Raw genomic sequence first — 14,889 nt, forward strand, 5'->3', positions numbered from 1 at the left:
TGTTGTTCTGGTTTTTAAATGAAAGCTGGTTCTACATAGCAAATTGGCCAGTGTTACCTAGAGCAGACTTTTCAGTGTAGCATTCCTAGTGTTGATTCAGGAGTTAAATTAACTCTCTCAGAGTGAAATTAACACTCATTCGTGTAAAATAGCCCCAGTGTTGGCGTTAATAACCAGTGTTGAATGTGAGAGTGTGATTGTGTCAGTTTTACTGTGTGGAAACTAAACGTTCCCATCAAAACCAAGGCCATCATTATCATTATTCTCAGAATGCATGACTGCATTAAAACATTTTAAGGATTATTTTTAATATATGTGTTCTTGCATGTACATTGATTGCTTGATTCATTTTTCTAAACTAATCCAATCAGTTAGTTAGATTTATTGCACCCGTTACTAAAATGGTTGTTCCAGCCTAAATGGATTATAGTAGTCTTATATTACTAACCCTGACAGTCATTCTGAATGCAGGTTACAGGTGAATAAAAATTCCAACTTTTGGATGTCTTATCCCTGGCTGGATTCAAGCATAATGTGCTTGCAGGCTTGACGTGGCACGTAAACCAGGAGGTTCCTAACACCACTGTATTAGGGTAAAACTTGACCATCAAAGTAAGGCTTTATGATATACAGTATCAGTCAAAGGTTTGGACACACCTACTCATTCAAGGGTTTTTCTTTATTTTTACTATTTTCTACATTGTAAAATAATATTGAAGACATCAAAACTATGAAATAACACATATGGAATCATGTAGTAATGTGTGCCAAGTGTGCCTTGTTAAAAGTTAATGTGTGGAATGTCTTTCCTTAATGCATTTGAGCCAATCAGTTGTGTTGTGACATCTTAGGGGTGGTATACAGAAGATAGCTCTATTTGGTAAAAGACCAAGTCCATATTTTGGCAAGAACAGATCAAATAAGCAGAGAGAAATGACAGTCCATCATTATTTTAAGACATGAAGGTCAGTCAATCCAGAACATTTCAAAAACTGAAAGTTTCTTCAAGTGCAGTCACAAAAACCATCAAGTGCTATGATGAAACTGGCTCTCATGAGGACTGCCACAGGCAAGGAAGACCCAGAGTTCCTACTGCTGTAGAGGATAAGTTCATTAGAGTTAACTGCCCAAATAAATGCTTCACAGAGTTCAAGTAACAGACATGTCAACATCAACTGTTCAGAGGAGACTGCGTGAAACAGACCTTCTGTGTCATATTGCTGCAAAGTAACCACTACTAAAGGACACTAATAATAAGGAGAGACTTGCTTGGGCCAAGAAACATGAGCAATGGACATTAGAGCAGTGGAAATCTGTCCTTTGGTCTGATGAGTCCAAATTTTGGTTCCAACCGCCGTGTCTTTGTAAGACGCAGAGTAGGTGAACGGATGATCTCGGCATGTGTAGTTCCCACCATGGAGCATGGAGGAAGATGTGTGATGGTGTGGGGGTGTTTTGCTGGTGACACTGCCAGTGATTTATTTAGAATTCAAAGTACACTTAACCAGCATGGCTACCACAGCATTCTGCAGCATTACGCCATCCCATCTGGTTTACGCTTAGTGGAACTATCATTTGTTTTTTAACAGGACAATGACCCAACACACCTCCAGCCTGTGTAAGGGCTATTTGACCAAGAAGGAGAGTGTTTGAGTGCTGCATCAGGTGACCTGGCCTCCACAATCACCCGACCTCAACCCAATTGAGATGGTTTGGGATGAGTTGGACTGCAGAGTGAAGGGAAAGCAGCCAACAAGTGCTCAGCATATGTGGGAACTCCTTCAAGACTGTTGGAAAAGCATTCCAGGTGAAGCTGGTTGAGAGAATGCCAAGAGTGTGCAAAGCTGTCATCAAAGTAAAGGATGGCTACTTTGAAAATCTCAAATATAAAATATTAATTTGTTTAACACTTTTTTTGGTTACTAACTGATTCCAAATGTGTTATTTCATAGTTGTGACGCCTTCACTACTATTCTACAATGTACAAAATAGTAAAAAATAAAGAAAAATCCTTGCATGAATAGGTGTGTTCAAACTTTTGACTCGTACTGCATATAATGTGTTGTCATAAACAGTTTACTTTTAATGGTATCATTTGCCTTCCATACTACGTCACAGGACTGAAAATGAATGAATTATTTGTGACTAACAAATACATTCATGGGTGGTAACTACAATTCACTTGAAAAGTCAAGGCAGACTGGGAAATTATATTGGAGGTGTGGCTTAGTGTGGGCTTTAAAGTTGTTCGTTTTTGCCAACCGTGAGTGGAAATATTGTCCCAGTTTAATTAGTTCTCAAGATACTTTTTTTACATTTCAAGTCCAATCTATTGAACCTGTTTGAAATGCCTGGAGAGCATTTCTCCTCAGGTGTGGTCACAGTTAGCACTCTCCTCCACCCCATCTTCTCTCCATGGTTTCAGTCGACACTGCAGCTTCTGTCTTCTATATCCCCCTTTTTCAAAAGCACAACATCCATCCTCACTTACGAGTTAGGGCTCTCTTCAGTGCACTCCAGCAGCCTCCATTGCTGTTGCAGTTCCTAACCCTACCATGGCCTCTATTTCCCAGGCTCCCCTGCAGTTCTGCAACCCTTTCTTCCTGTCAACAAGAGGCCCAACCTGGTGGGGAAATCAGGGGACAAGGGTGAGGGCAACACTGACCAATGTTTTGACTACTGAATACTTTGACTTCTGTTAAAGCAACACTTTATCAAAATGTTCCACGTTTTGCACTTCTTAATTTTGCTGTCATCTTGATGATTCTATTTTAACAACCTTCCCTCAGTTAACTTTTATTTCGATTCTAAAGCACCTTGCACTTCTCTGAAGAACACACACACAGCTTGAGACGCAACACCTGTGTGTGTGTGTGTGTGTGTGTGTGTGTGTGTGTGTGTGTGTGTGTGTGTGTGTGTGTGTGTGTGTGTGTGTGTGTGTGTGTGTGCGCGCATGTTTGTCTGAGTGCGTGTAAGTGCGTGTGCCTGTGTGAATGCAGTATGTTTATGTTGTTCTGACTGACTTCTCTTACGAAACACCAACACAATGCAACACACATATTTCATATCTTCTCCCTCAGCAGGAAAACCACTCAGATTCACCTGGGTGATGTCTGCAGCAGATGACCATAACTGTATTTGTAGTTTACATGACTGAGCAGTGTTCTGTCCTCAGATAAGCTGATGGACCTGAAGCAGGGAGACAATGCGTCCATCTTGAAGTCCTTCCCTCCAGTCACGGCTAAGCCCACCAAACAAAAGACCACAACCCTCGCCCCGGCCTTGAATGGTAAGATTCAGTGATGAGTGCACTTTCGTTTATAATAATGTCTTTGTGCATTCATGTTTGTACATGTGTGTGACCATGTATGTGTGTTTGAATCATGCTACATCTGAGTTTAATAGTTTGTGAAAGGTTATGAGAGACAGACAGACAGACAGACAGACAGACAGACAGACAGACAGACAGACAGACAGACAGACAGACAGACAGACAGACAGACAGACAGACAGACAGACAGACAGACAGACGCTGGCTGAGAGAGCTGCCAGGGAATGCTAACACATCATCACAGTACACTATTCATAACAAACTTCTCACTCTGCGGTTCTCAATCTCATCATCCGTCTTTCTGTAGCCACGGGTGACAACTCCTCTGTGTTCAGCTCTCTCCCTGCTTCGGAAGTGGACGCCATGGGCAAGAAGCGCTTCGTAGGTAAGGACACATGCATTATAACATTCTTCAACAAACCCACATGATTAAACTCACAGGGGACAGGGCCGGGGAATCACGGCTGTGGCGCTGGTACAAAAGGGGGGAAATTGATCTTGCAACTGGAAGGCTGCTGAGTTAATAATCCTAACAACAATCCCCTATTGTTGGGCCCTTGAGCAAGTCCCTTAACCCCACAACATGCACTCCATCCAGGCGCGCTGCGCTGCACTGCAGCTTGACCCTGTGCTCCTCTCACCTGTGTGTCTGTATGATGTGTGCAGGAGGGAGCTGTGACAATGGACAATGAAAGTTGTATTGTATCACTGTGGACATTAGCCTGGAGAACAATAACCTTTCGTGCTTCCTCTTAACGCCAGTTGTTTAGGATTGTCTTGCCTGTATTCACTATCCAGATTCTTGGATGAGCTCCAGTTGACTTAGAGCTCTTGTTTACGGAGTACAGAGGGGTATACCACAAAGCAGGATCAATGAGTTAGCCAGCTAACTTTGATAACAACACATTTTCAGGTTCATTAAGAAAGCTAAACTTCGATATGTGTTTTTGGTTGTTGAGTCAGTTAGACTATGCTCATTTCAAGCTTATCTTTCAAAAAAAATGTAACGTTATTTCATAATATAGTATTTAGGCAAGTTAGCTGGCTTACCAACCTGGTCTTAGAGCATTTCATATCATTCTGTATGTAAATCCGAAGCACTCCATTTGGTATTTTATTAGGATCCCCATTAGCTGTTGCAAAATTAGCAGCTACTCTTCCTAGGGTCCACACAAAACATGAAACATAATACAGAATGACATAATACAGAACATCACTAGACAAGAACAGCTCAAGGACAGAACTACATACATTTTTAAAAAGGCACATGTAGCCTACATATCAATGCATACACACAAACTATCACATCATTTAGTATGATATGTTGCGAATTACAATTCGTATGATATGTTACGAATTTGCAAAACGTACAATATTTTACAAATTTCAATTTGTTGTGGCTAACGTTAGCTATGCTAGGGGTTAGCGTTGAGGTTAGGAGTTAGGTTAAAGGGTTAGCGTTGGGGGAAGGGTTAGCTAGAAGGGTTAGGGGAAGGTTTAGCTAGCATGCTAAGTAGTTGCAAATTGCTAAAAAGTAGTAAGTAGTTGCAAATGAGCTAAAGTTGTCTGTGATGAGATTCAAACACACAACCTTTGGGTCGATAGACGTTCGTGTTATACACCCACACATCTACCCTCCTTTCCTTTTGGTTTGCCTTAAGTAACCTTTTGTCTTATGTAACCATACCAAACCTAACGTATACTTTTTTTTCTTATTTAAAAAAAAAATCTTTATTTTAACAGGGAAAACAGACTGAGACCTGGATCTCTTTTACGGCTGTGCCCTGTGTAAACATGTTGACATGTACAGTTTTAGGCATACAGACAAGAACATTTCAAACATACAAAACAAAGACACAATTCAACAGAAACAATCACAGACAACATCATATTGATCCTCCATAACATTTTTGAAATGGGCAAGGGATACCAGAGTGTTTAACTTAAGTTGGATCTGCAGTTTGTTCCATAAATAAGGTGCAAAGGAACTAAAGGCAGTCCTACCCAACTCTGTGGAGACCGCAGGAGTCTCTAATGTAATCCACATCTGTGATCTGGTTTTAAAATTAGTATATCTAGTGGAAATGAATGATGATATATATGGAGGTAGTTTTAAAAGAAGTGCTTTATAAATAAACAAGAGAGCATGTTGCTCTCGCCTCACAGATAGAGAGGCCCAACCCACATGTTGATATAAGATACAGTGATGAGTTTTGTAACTATCACCCGTGATAAACCTGAGTGCACAATGGTAAATAGCATCCAGTGGTTTTAATGTGTTTGCCGATGCATGCATATAGATAATATCACCATAATCTAAAACGGACATAAAAGTAGCCTGCACAATTTGTTTTCTAATTACGGAGGACAGACAAACCCTGTTTCTGTAAAGGAACCCTATCTTGAATTTGAGCTTTTTTCCCAATTCAGTAACATGTTTTTTAAAAGAAAGCCTATCATCTAACCATACCCCTAAGTATTTATATGCAGAGACCTGTTTGATTTGAGTACCATCCAAGCTAGTGATTACAAAAGTGTTTCTAACTGAGAGTTTAGACCTAGAAAAAAACATGACATTTGTTTTCTTAGCGTTTAAAACAAGTTTAAGCTGTAAAAGAGACCCCTGTAGTATCCTAAAATCAGACTCCAACTGCATTAAAGCTTGGTCCGCTGTTGGAGCAATAGAGTACATCACCGTGTCATCTGCATATAAATTGAATTTACAATATCTGACATCATCACCAATGTTGTTTATATAAAGTGAGAACAATAGTGGGCCAATTATTGAACCCTGAGGGACCCCTTTAAGTAACTGTAAGGGGTCAGACTTGACCCCGTCGACCATGACGGCCTGAGTTCTATCTTTAAGATAGTCATAAAACCATCGGCAGGCATCAGTGCCCAGTCCTATAGATGACAGCTTACTCAAAAGGATAGCATGGTCTACAGTGTCAAAAGCTTTTGACAAATCTACAAACAACGCAGCACAGTGCTTTCTATCATCTAAGGCATTTGCAATATCATTTACAACAAGCATAGTGGCTGATGTGGTACTGTGTTTAGATCTAAAATCAGATTGATTGGTGCTAAAAATACTGTTAGCAGAAAGAAAAGATTGTAACTGTTTGTTGACTATAGATTCTAGGATCTTTGCCAGACAAGGGAGCCTAGAGATGGGTCGATAGTTATCCAAATCACTACCGTCACCTCCCTTATGTAATGGCAGAACAAAAGCTGCTTTCCACACCTTAGGGGTATTTCCTGTGCTTAATTTTAGATAAAAAATGTGTGTCACTGAACCAGGTGCAGCACACTTAAGTAAGTACGGGTCTAAATTGTCGGCGGCTAAGGATTTCTTAGTATCAATGGCACACAGGGCAGCTAGAACCTCTGCTTCAGTTATTTTCTGGAAACTAAAAACAGGGTGACCATATTTCAGAGTAACGGTTGAAAAGCAAGACGAAAAATCAACTAACTGGCCAGTACCACAATGGCCACTTTTTTTTTCAAATAAAAAAACAATTTCAACACTAATTTCAATGTCCCAGATTTACATTTACTATGTTATGTCTAGTCTATGAGACCAGGCTGGGCTTACTTACTCCTTTATACTGCTTTGTAGTATACCCCTCTGATGTGACAGATGTAAACAATAATACAACTATACTGCTGATCATAAGCTGTTTGAGATTTGTTTCAGTGGCTGCAAAGTATAGGAATTTGACAAATATTAAATGAATTTCCTGTTTGTAATTAATGTGTCTTGAACCCAGAAGGAATGCAATATGTGGCACTACATTACAGTGCATTGAAATACATTTAAGTAAATCTGTAGTTGCAATATCTTTCATTTTCCAATTGTGTTCCTCTGTAGCTCAGTTGGTAGAACATGGGCCTTGCCACAGCAGGGTAACGGGTTCGATTCCCGCAATCACCCTTACGTAAAATGTATGCACGCATGGTCGTCGCTTTGGATAAAAACGTCTGCAAAATGGCATATATTTTCTAATCCTACAGACTTCTGTCTTTTAAGTTATTATTGTTTGAACGCCAATTCTTCAATTTCTCCTGCAGCCCCTCATGTGATCTATAAGACTGACAAGAAGCCAGACGAACCGTGTTCCATAACAAAGTCCCTCAGCTTCTTCCCTGAGGAGGAGGGGGTGGAGCAGAACGTCACCGCACCCCCCCGCTTGCCCCCCTCCAACCTCACCGTGGTTACTGTAGAGGGATGCCCCTCCTTCGTCATCCTGGACTGGGAGAAGACCGACAACGACACCACAGGTTAAGGGGGAAGTGTGCTTGTGTACGTGCGTGCGTGCGTGTGTGTGTGTACGTGCGTGCGTGTGTGTGTTTGCAGCAGCACATACCCAAAGAGGTTCATAAAACACTCCTGGTTATGGAAGAGTGAGGTCCTAACTCATAAGACTCTGTTACAATGGGTATTTTAATAACGTTATGAAACTCCATCTGTGCTCAATCAGGATATTTCTCTCCACAATGAAAACAAGTTGTGGAGATTTGAGACTACATATTTTCAGAGCGCTTTCTTTGGGGCCAATCCTTGCCAACCCCACCCAAATCCTCTGAATCCTGTGTCAAATGTTTATACTTGCCTCGTTAAGATGCTGCTGTGCCCATTTAAAATGAACATTTTTATGTTAATATCCCATCTGTATGATATGAAGTTGTAAAGATGTAATTAAACATGTTGTGTGTGGATGTGTGGATTCCATGTGTGGATTTCCTGCTTCCCCTTTGACAGAGTATGAGGTAATTTCAAGAACCCATGGACCCAATGGAGAAGAGGTGTCCATCCTGACCACCAACCAGACTCACACTGCAGTGGAGAACCTAAAACCAGAGAACAGGTGTGTGTCTATGTATGTTTTTGTGTGGTGTGTGGAGGCTTGCTGGAGCAGGGTTGGGTTGGTAAGGCTCAATGGCTTTATTAATGATGCTGGATCCTGGTCTTGGTTTTGGCTGCGATCTACAGATTCAGAGTATTAACCAGATTTACCAGAACCTACCACTGGGCTGGATTTTCTCACCCACAGACCACCATCTAAACATCACACATGGAACAGCCATTAGAATTGTGTGTGTGTGTGTGTGTGTGTGTGTGTGTGTGTGTGTGTGTGTGTGTGTGTGTGTGTGTGTGTGTTGTGTGTGTGTGTGTGTGTGTGTGTGTGTGTGTGTGTGTGTGTGTGTTGTGTGTGTGTGTGTGTGTGTGTGTGTGCGTGTGTGTGTGTGTGTGTGTGTGTGTGTGTGTGTGCGTGAGAGAGAGAGAGGTATTCAGTGTTAGTGTGTGAAAGAGAGAAGGGGAGATTAAGGCAGAAAGAGAGAGAGGGAGGGAATGGCCTCGATGCACTCAAGGCTGTCTGGAGAATAAAAATATCAAGTGTCACAGTGTTGGAGATGGGTGGAATATAAACTCAAGCTCCACAAAAGTTACGATTATGGTGAACAAGAGTGTCTAAGGTTTCCTTTACAGGGAAAGCTATCAGCATGGCATTCGGGATTGAAAGTATATTAAAAATGAGATTTCGGTATTTACTGAGCTAGGCACACCGGTGCCTTGACACCGTGTTGACTATTTATCTTTCCCTTCTTTTTCAGTTACGAGTTCAAAGTGAAACCCAAGAATGAGCTTGGGGAAGGGCCTGCCAGCGAGCCAGTGTTGTTCAACACAGAGTCAGGTAGGTGTAGAGCGGAAAGGACACCCAGCCAATGTATCGGATTACACTTATGTAATGGAGCCGGAATGGAGGCCAGCTCCAGATAGAAGTTCCACTTGGGCATGGATGGATCTAGGATTAGCTTATCTTTCCCATAACCTAACATTAGTCCCTGATTCAATCAGATCGAGCGTTGATCCGCGTTGGCCGACAACCGCATAGTGGATGTTCTGGTGGTGTTGGAGGTGTAACTGCGGTATGACCTGACAAATCAGTGAGCGGCTGCTCTTATATGTCACAAACTACACCTTTTCTTTCTTAGATCTGATATCATCTAGCACTGAAGCGTTGATGGAAAGAATGCAAAACTGACGTTAGATCAGTGTCTAGACCTAGGACCACAATTCCCACCATTAGCATCGTAGAGCCCCATTAGCTGTGCTGGTGAATTAGTGAAAGTCAATCAGCAACCACACTGTCTGTTTCAATTGTAATACTTTGCATTAGCCTGGCTTAGCCTCTAAGCTAAGTATCTAACAGGATCCCTGATAGCTTTCCAGACGTGTCTCAAATTAGTCACTTGTTAATAGGACATCTTAGCTAATAGATGTGTGTAAATAGTTAGCTGCTTGCTACCTATTTTTAGTCATTTAGCAGACACTTTCATCCAGAGTGACTTCCAGTAGTGAGTGCATACATTTATCATACTATTTTTAAACTGGTCCCCCGTGGGAATTGAACCCACAACTCTGCCATTGCAAGCACCATACTCTACCAACTGAGCCACACGAGACCCAGGGTGAATAATAACCTCTGCGACCACTGGGCTGTTATTGATTGAGACCTATCCTGTCTTTCGGTCCTGTCTTTCAGCCAGGTATTTCATCAATACCCTACTCCAGTGGCGGTCGGTGCCTTTTTTATGAGCATGACCTTATTTCTATTACACCATATTTGTCATTCATATTCCATTCACCCAGCTCAATGTAACATCGATAGGTTGAGGTTACTACATTATACTCAAATTTTCCCTGTATCCTTCATGAGGTAGCTACAACCTAGCCTATGAATGAACATTTACAACATAGGTGCACATGTCTAGAGAATTTTGAATAATCAAGATGACAGACAGTGACACAATCAATACCGCCTTGCTTACCTGCTGCATCTAGCTGATCTAGGGTGCAAATAAGAGTTTCTATTGGACAAATTCAGGTATTTTTATCCCCGTTTCGTTCCGTTTGCTTCCGTTTAAGAAACGGTTTTCAACAGAATTGGCAGAATGAATGCACCCACTGACAACACGCAAACAGTTCACTTTCATAGCAGTTCCAGTGTTGGATAGCCATAGCCAGCTAGCTAACATAGAGTTCCTCTCTGTTTGAGTAGGGTGTGTGAGTAGGCTAAACTAGCTAGCTGTATTTGCTAGCTAAGTGAAAGTAAAAAAAAAATAAAACCAAATCTCTCTCTCGCTTCTTAATTTTGGAATAAATTAATTTGTTTAAAACTGTTCAACTATTGTCTTTCTCTCTTTTTGAGTCAACTAATTACCGCATTTTATGCACTGCAGTGCTAGCTAGCTGTAGCTTATGATTTCAGTACAAGATTCATTCTCTGATCCTTTGATTGGGTGGACAACATGTCAGTTCATGCTGCAAGAGCTCTGATAGGTTGGAGGACATCCTCCGGAAGTTGTCATAATTACAGTGTAAGTTTATGGAAGGGGGTGAGAACCATGAGCCTCCTAGGTTTTGTATTGAAGTCAATGTACCCAGAGTAGGACAGAAGCTAGCTGTCCTCCAGCTACACCATGGTGCTACCCGACAGAGTGCTGAGGTTACTGTAGACCTTCATTGCAAAATAGTGTGTTTTCGTCAATTATTTGGTGTCGTGAATATATTTAGTATAGTTTTTAGTAATGTTTCACTATTTTTATTTTTATGAAATTCACTGAATCCCCTTCCTCCTCTGAGGAGCCTCCACTGCCCTACTCCCGTACACAACACACACTAGCCTCCAGGAAGAGATGGAGAGCTAACGCCAGGGTGCAACATTCCGAAGGGAGTGTATAGGGACCTGATCATATTGGACATTGATAGGCTTTGAATTTAAGCCCTCATGGTCAGGGAAAACTCTTGACCCAAGTCATAGTCACATAATAGTTACAGATGGACCAGATTTTCGGAGTCATATCATATCCGTTATGCACACTAAAATACTAAATCAACTCAATGAGCTAATTTGTTCCAAAGCAACATTGTGTCCAAACAGTAATAAGACTCCACTGATGGGACTGGGCTGGGCTAATGTCCAACACTGTGGTGATAGCGCTAATAGAGAAGAGTGATTGGTCAAATGGTTATTTTCCCTGTAGTGAAATCCCTGGGAGGCACAACGTTTTATGTGCTAACTAGAACAATGTGCTAACTAGAACAATGTGCTAACTAGAACAATGTGCTAACTAGGACAATATGCTAACTAGGACAATGTGCTAACCAGGACAATGTGCTAACTAGAACAATATGTGTTTTTGTTGTAATCTGAACCATGGTTTTAATATTATCTGTTACTGCCCAAGCGTCAGTATTGTTCTATTACTGTATTAATGTGGTAATAATGGACTGATGTGTGACTAACGATGCCTTCTCTCTTTTACTCTCTCTCCTCTGTAGCGGACCCTCGGGTGAGTGAGAATGTCTCAGGTGAGTGGACTCTCAGTATGTCATGTTCACACATCTTTCCTCCCTAGTTTGTATCCCATTCTCTGTGCCTATCATATCAATCCTTAGATCTTGTTTTCTCTGCTGCCTCCAGGTAAAGATGCTATCTGGACACAGTTCCCCTTCAAGGCAGATTCCTACTCGGAGTGTAACGGGAAGCAGTATGTGAAGAGGACCTGGTACCGCAAGTTTGTGGGCATTCAGCTGTGCAACTCCCTTAGATACAAGATCTACATGAGCGACTCGCTCACCGGTCAGTATAGTATAGTAAAAGTGTTTGTCTATGTTTTACTGTCTATGCTATACCTTGTATCTGTGCATGTACGTATATGAAGAGTTTATAGGTTACATTGGAATTTTGAACAAGGTTTAACTAACCAGAGCCATAACCTTTGACCTCTGACCTTGTGCAGGCAAGTTCTACAACATCGGGGACCAAACTGGTCATGGGGAGGACCACTGCCAGTTTGTAGATTCTTTCCTGGACGGACAAACAGGCAGCCAGCTATTGGCCGACCAACTACCCAGCCGATCAGGTAGAGTACTGGGCCAAATACTGTAACCCGTTAGATACATTAGTGGGAAAGAACCGTAGACACATGTACAGGTGCCCATGACCACGGTTCTTGGTCACTTTTCAATGACTACTGAAGTTTGGGGTTTCAGGGTTAACTATGGGAAACACTGCTCTCTAGACTATGTTAAAAGACCATTCACATTCCAAACCATTTGTAAAAGAAGGGTTCTCATATTCCCTCTGCTCTATTGTCTCAGGTTTCTACCGGGCTATGCGTCAGGAACCGGTCAACTTCGGCGAGATCGGAGGGAACTCGCACGCCACCTACGTTGGCTGGTACGAGTGCGGAACACCCATACCTGGGAAATGGTAAGACCCCTCCACCAGAGGGGTGGCCAGGAAGATGCCTGACTGGAAGAATGATGATCTCACCAGGGTGAGAGGAGGAGGACTGAGGAGGTCTCAGTGGCCCTTGAGGTGGGCTTCTCCCTCTTGTTACCACGGAGACTGTGTCAGTATGTTACCATGGAGATGCATCTGTCTGTCTGTCAGATGGTGATGGCCCACATTCCATTGTATAAAAGTTTACAGGACCATACCTTGTCATGGAACTCTGAGTTCTTTTGTCATATCTCCTTAGGGGATCTATTCAATCCGCATTACGGAAGTTCAGCATTACAGTGTGATTGAAATTTAAAGGCAATGTTCCTGCTTTAGCAGAGACTGCTTTTACGCAAACACTGCTTATGTCGGCTAAATCCGAAATGACCTTTAAATTTCCATCACGGAATCTGTTATTCTTCAGCTTTACAGATTGAACCGAGCCCTAAATCTCATCTCACTATTTATCAAACACAACATGAGGCAGTACTCAAAACCTGTAAAAATGTAAGAGAAGTTGATAAAGGTATTTCAGAGTGCTTCAAGAGGTTACATATGAACGCCGGAAACTGTTGGGAAGCTGGCTCCCTAAAAATGTAATAACGTGTATGATGTTATTTATCAAGCAGTTGGTATTCAATGTTTCTTGTGGTTTATATTAGCCAGTCTGCTAAAAGGGTTGCTATAACACAAAAACCTCTGCAAAAAAAGAAAGCACTATACACGCACACACACACTAAATTCGTCACTCATACACACATACTCAATACCCTTTCTTGATTGGTCCTGTAGGATTAACAGTTGCTGTTTGCACAATATGAAATTATTATTTATATTTTACCACAGCATTTTTGACTACTTGTTTCTGATATGCTAGAAGGGCATTCTAGAATGGACATAAAAAAACATAACGGGACAGTTGGAAAAGATATCAGGACACCTTGCAATCATGACGCAATATTCGCCTACACACGCAGACCGTACTTGCTACAAAGTTACAGAAATCTAAACCATCAACCACAGTAACGGAAATTGGATACATTCAAAATGAAGGTCCAACGATGAAAAACATAGCTAGCTAGCATTGATTTGTTCATGCAGAGACATATATTTTGGAGCATCTGATGATCTAACGTGGTGAGTAGGGCTGTTGAGGTGACTATTATCGCCACACCGGCAGTCATGAGTCATGACTGCAGTAAAATCCTAGGTGACCGTTGAGTCACGGTATTCTCCTCTTATGCACTCTGGACATGTGTTAGTAGTACCCAACTCGCTAATGATCAACAGGTCCTAATGGCCTGGTGATCAGGACTCTCTCTAACCACTCTGACATCAATGCAAATGCAATCAAAAATCACAACACTTATCATCAGAACAGTATGATGCATTTAAATCTCACCTCACTATGATGATCAATTTGAAGAAAGAAGTTCAGCAACAGGTTGAAACTGAGTGGAAAACATGGACGTTGTGGATGTTGTTTCAAAGCCAAACACAACGAAATGGACAGTGCTTTCTAAGGTGATGACTAATTCAAAACACCCATATGCATATTAGAGCTTATGCATGTAGGCCTATATAAACTCAGCAAAAAAAGAAACGTCCTCTCACTGTCAACTGCATTTATTTTCAGCAAACTTATTAACATGTGTAAATATGTGTATGAACATAGCAAGATTCAACAACTGAGACAAAAACGGAACAAGTTCCATAGATATGTGACTAACAGAAATGGAATAATGTGTCCCTGAACGAAGGGGGGGTCAAAATCAAAAGTAACAGTCAGTATCTGGTGTGGCCACCAGATGCATTAAGTACTGCAGTGCATCTCCTCCTCATGGACTGCACCAGATTTGCCACTCTTCCACCAAGGCACCTGCAAGTTCCCTGTCATTTCTGCGGGGAATGGCCCTAGCCCTCACCATCCGATCCAACAGGTCCCAGACGTGCTCAATGGGTTTGAGATCCGGGCTCTTCGCTGGCCATGGCAGAACCCTGGCATTCCTGTCGTGCAGAAAATCACGCACAGAATGGCTGTGCGTAATTTCCTGCAAGACAGGAATGTCAGTGCTCATGCTGGAGGGTCATGTCAGGATGAGCCTGCAGGAAGGGTACCACATGAGGGAGTACCACATGAGGGAGGAGGATGTCTTCCCTGTAACGCACAGCTTTGAGATTGCCTGCAATGACAACAAGCTCAGTCCGATGATGCTGTGACACACCGCCCCAGACCATGACGGACCCTCCACCTCCAAATCG

The 14,889-nt window shown here is 42.0% G+C and overlaps 1 protein-coding gene across 7 annotated transcripts in view; it reads left to right on the forward strand.

Annotated features, from left to right (window-relative positions):
• LOC115156310 (target of Nesh-SH3) overlaps positions 1-13,337 on the forward strand; it is a 38,102-nt gene extending 24,765 nt beyond the window's left edge. For 6 of the 7 annotated variants that reach the window (XM_029703770.1, XM_029703771.1, XM_029703772.1 and 3 more), the window contains 10 exons: positions 2,574-2,648; positions 3,176-3,289; positions 3,639-3,716; positions 7,406-7,615; positions 8,097-8,202; positions 8,951-9,030; positions 11,682-11,711; positions 11,824-11,982; positions 12,143-12,265; positions 12,504-13,337. In XM_029703770.1, coding sequence (XP_029559630.1) covers positions 2,574-2,648; positions 3,176-3,289; positions 3,639-3,716; positions 7,406-7,615; positions 8,097-8,202; positions 8,951-9,030; positions 11,682-11,711; positions 11,824-11,982; positions 12,143-12,265; positions 12,504-12,619 — 1,091 coding nt within the window. In that variant the 3' untranslated portion in view covers positions 12,620-13,337. The remainder of the gene's footprint in view (positions 1-2,573; positions 2,649-3,175; positions 3,290-3,638; positions 3,717-7,405; positions 7,616-8,096; positions 8,203-8,950; positions 9,031-11,681; positions 11,712-11,823; positions 11,983-12,142; positions 12,266-12,503) is intronic. The other variant, XM_029703776.1, reaches the window with a different exon arrangement.
• The last annotated feature ends 1,552 nt before the right edge of the window (positions 13,338-14,889 follow it).

Source organism: Salmo trutta, chromosome 20 (genome assembly GCF_901001165.1).
Source record: "Salmo trutta chromosome 20, fSalTru1.1, whole genome shotgun sequence".
Taxonomy (NCBI): Eukaryota; Metazoa; Chordata; class Actinopteri; order Salmoniformes; family Salmonidae; genus Salmo; species Salmo trutta.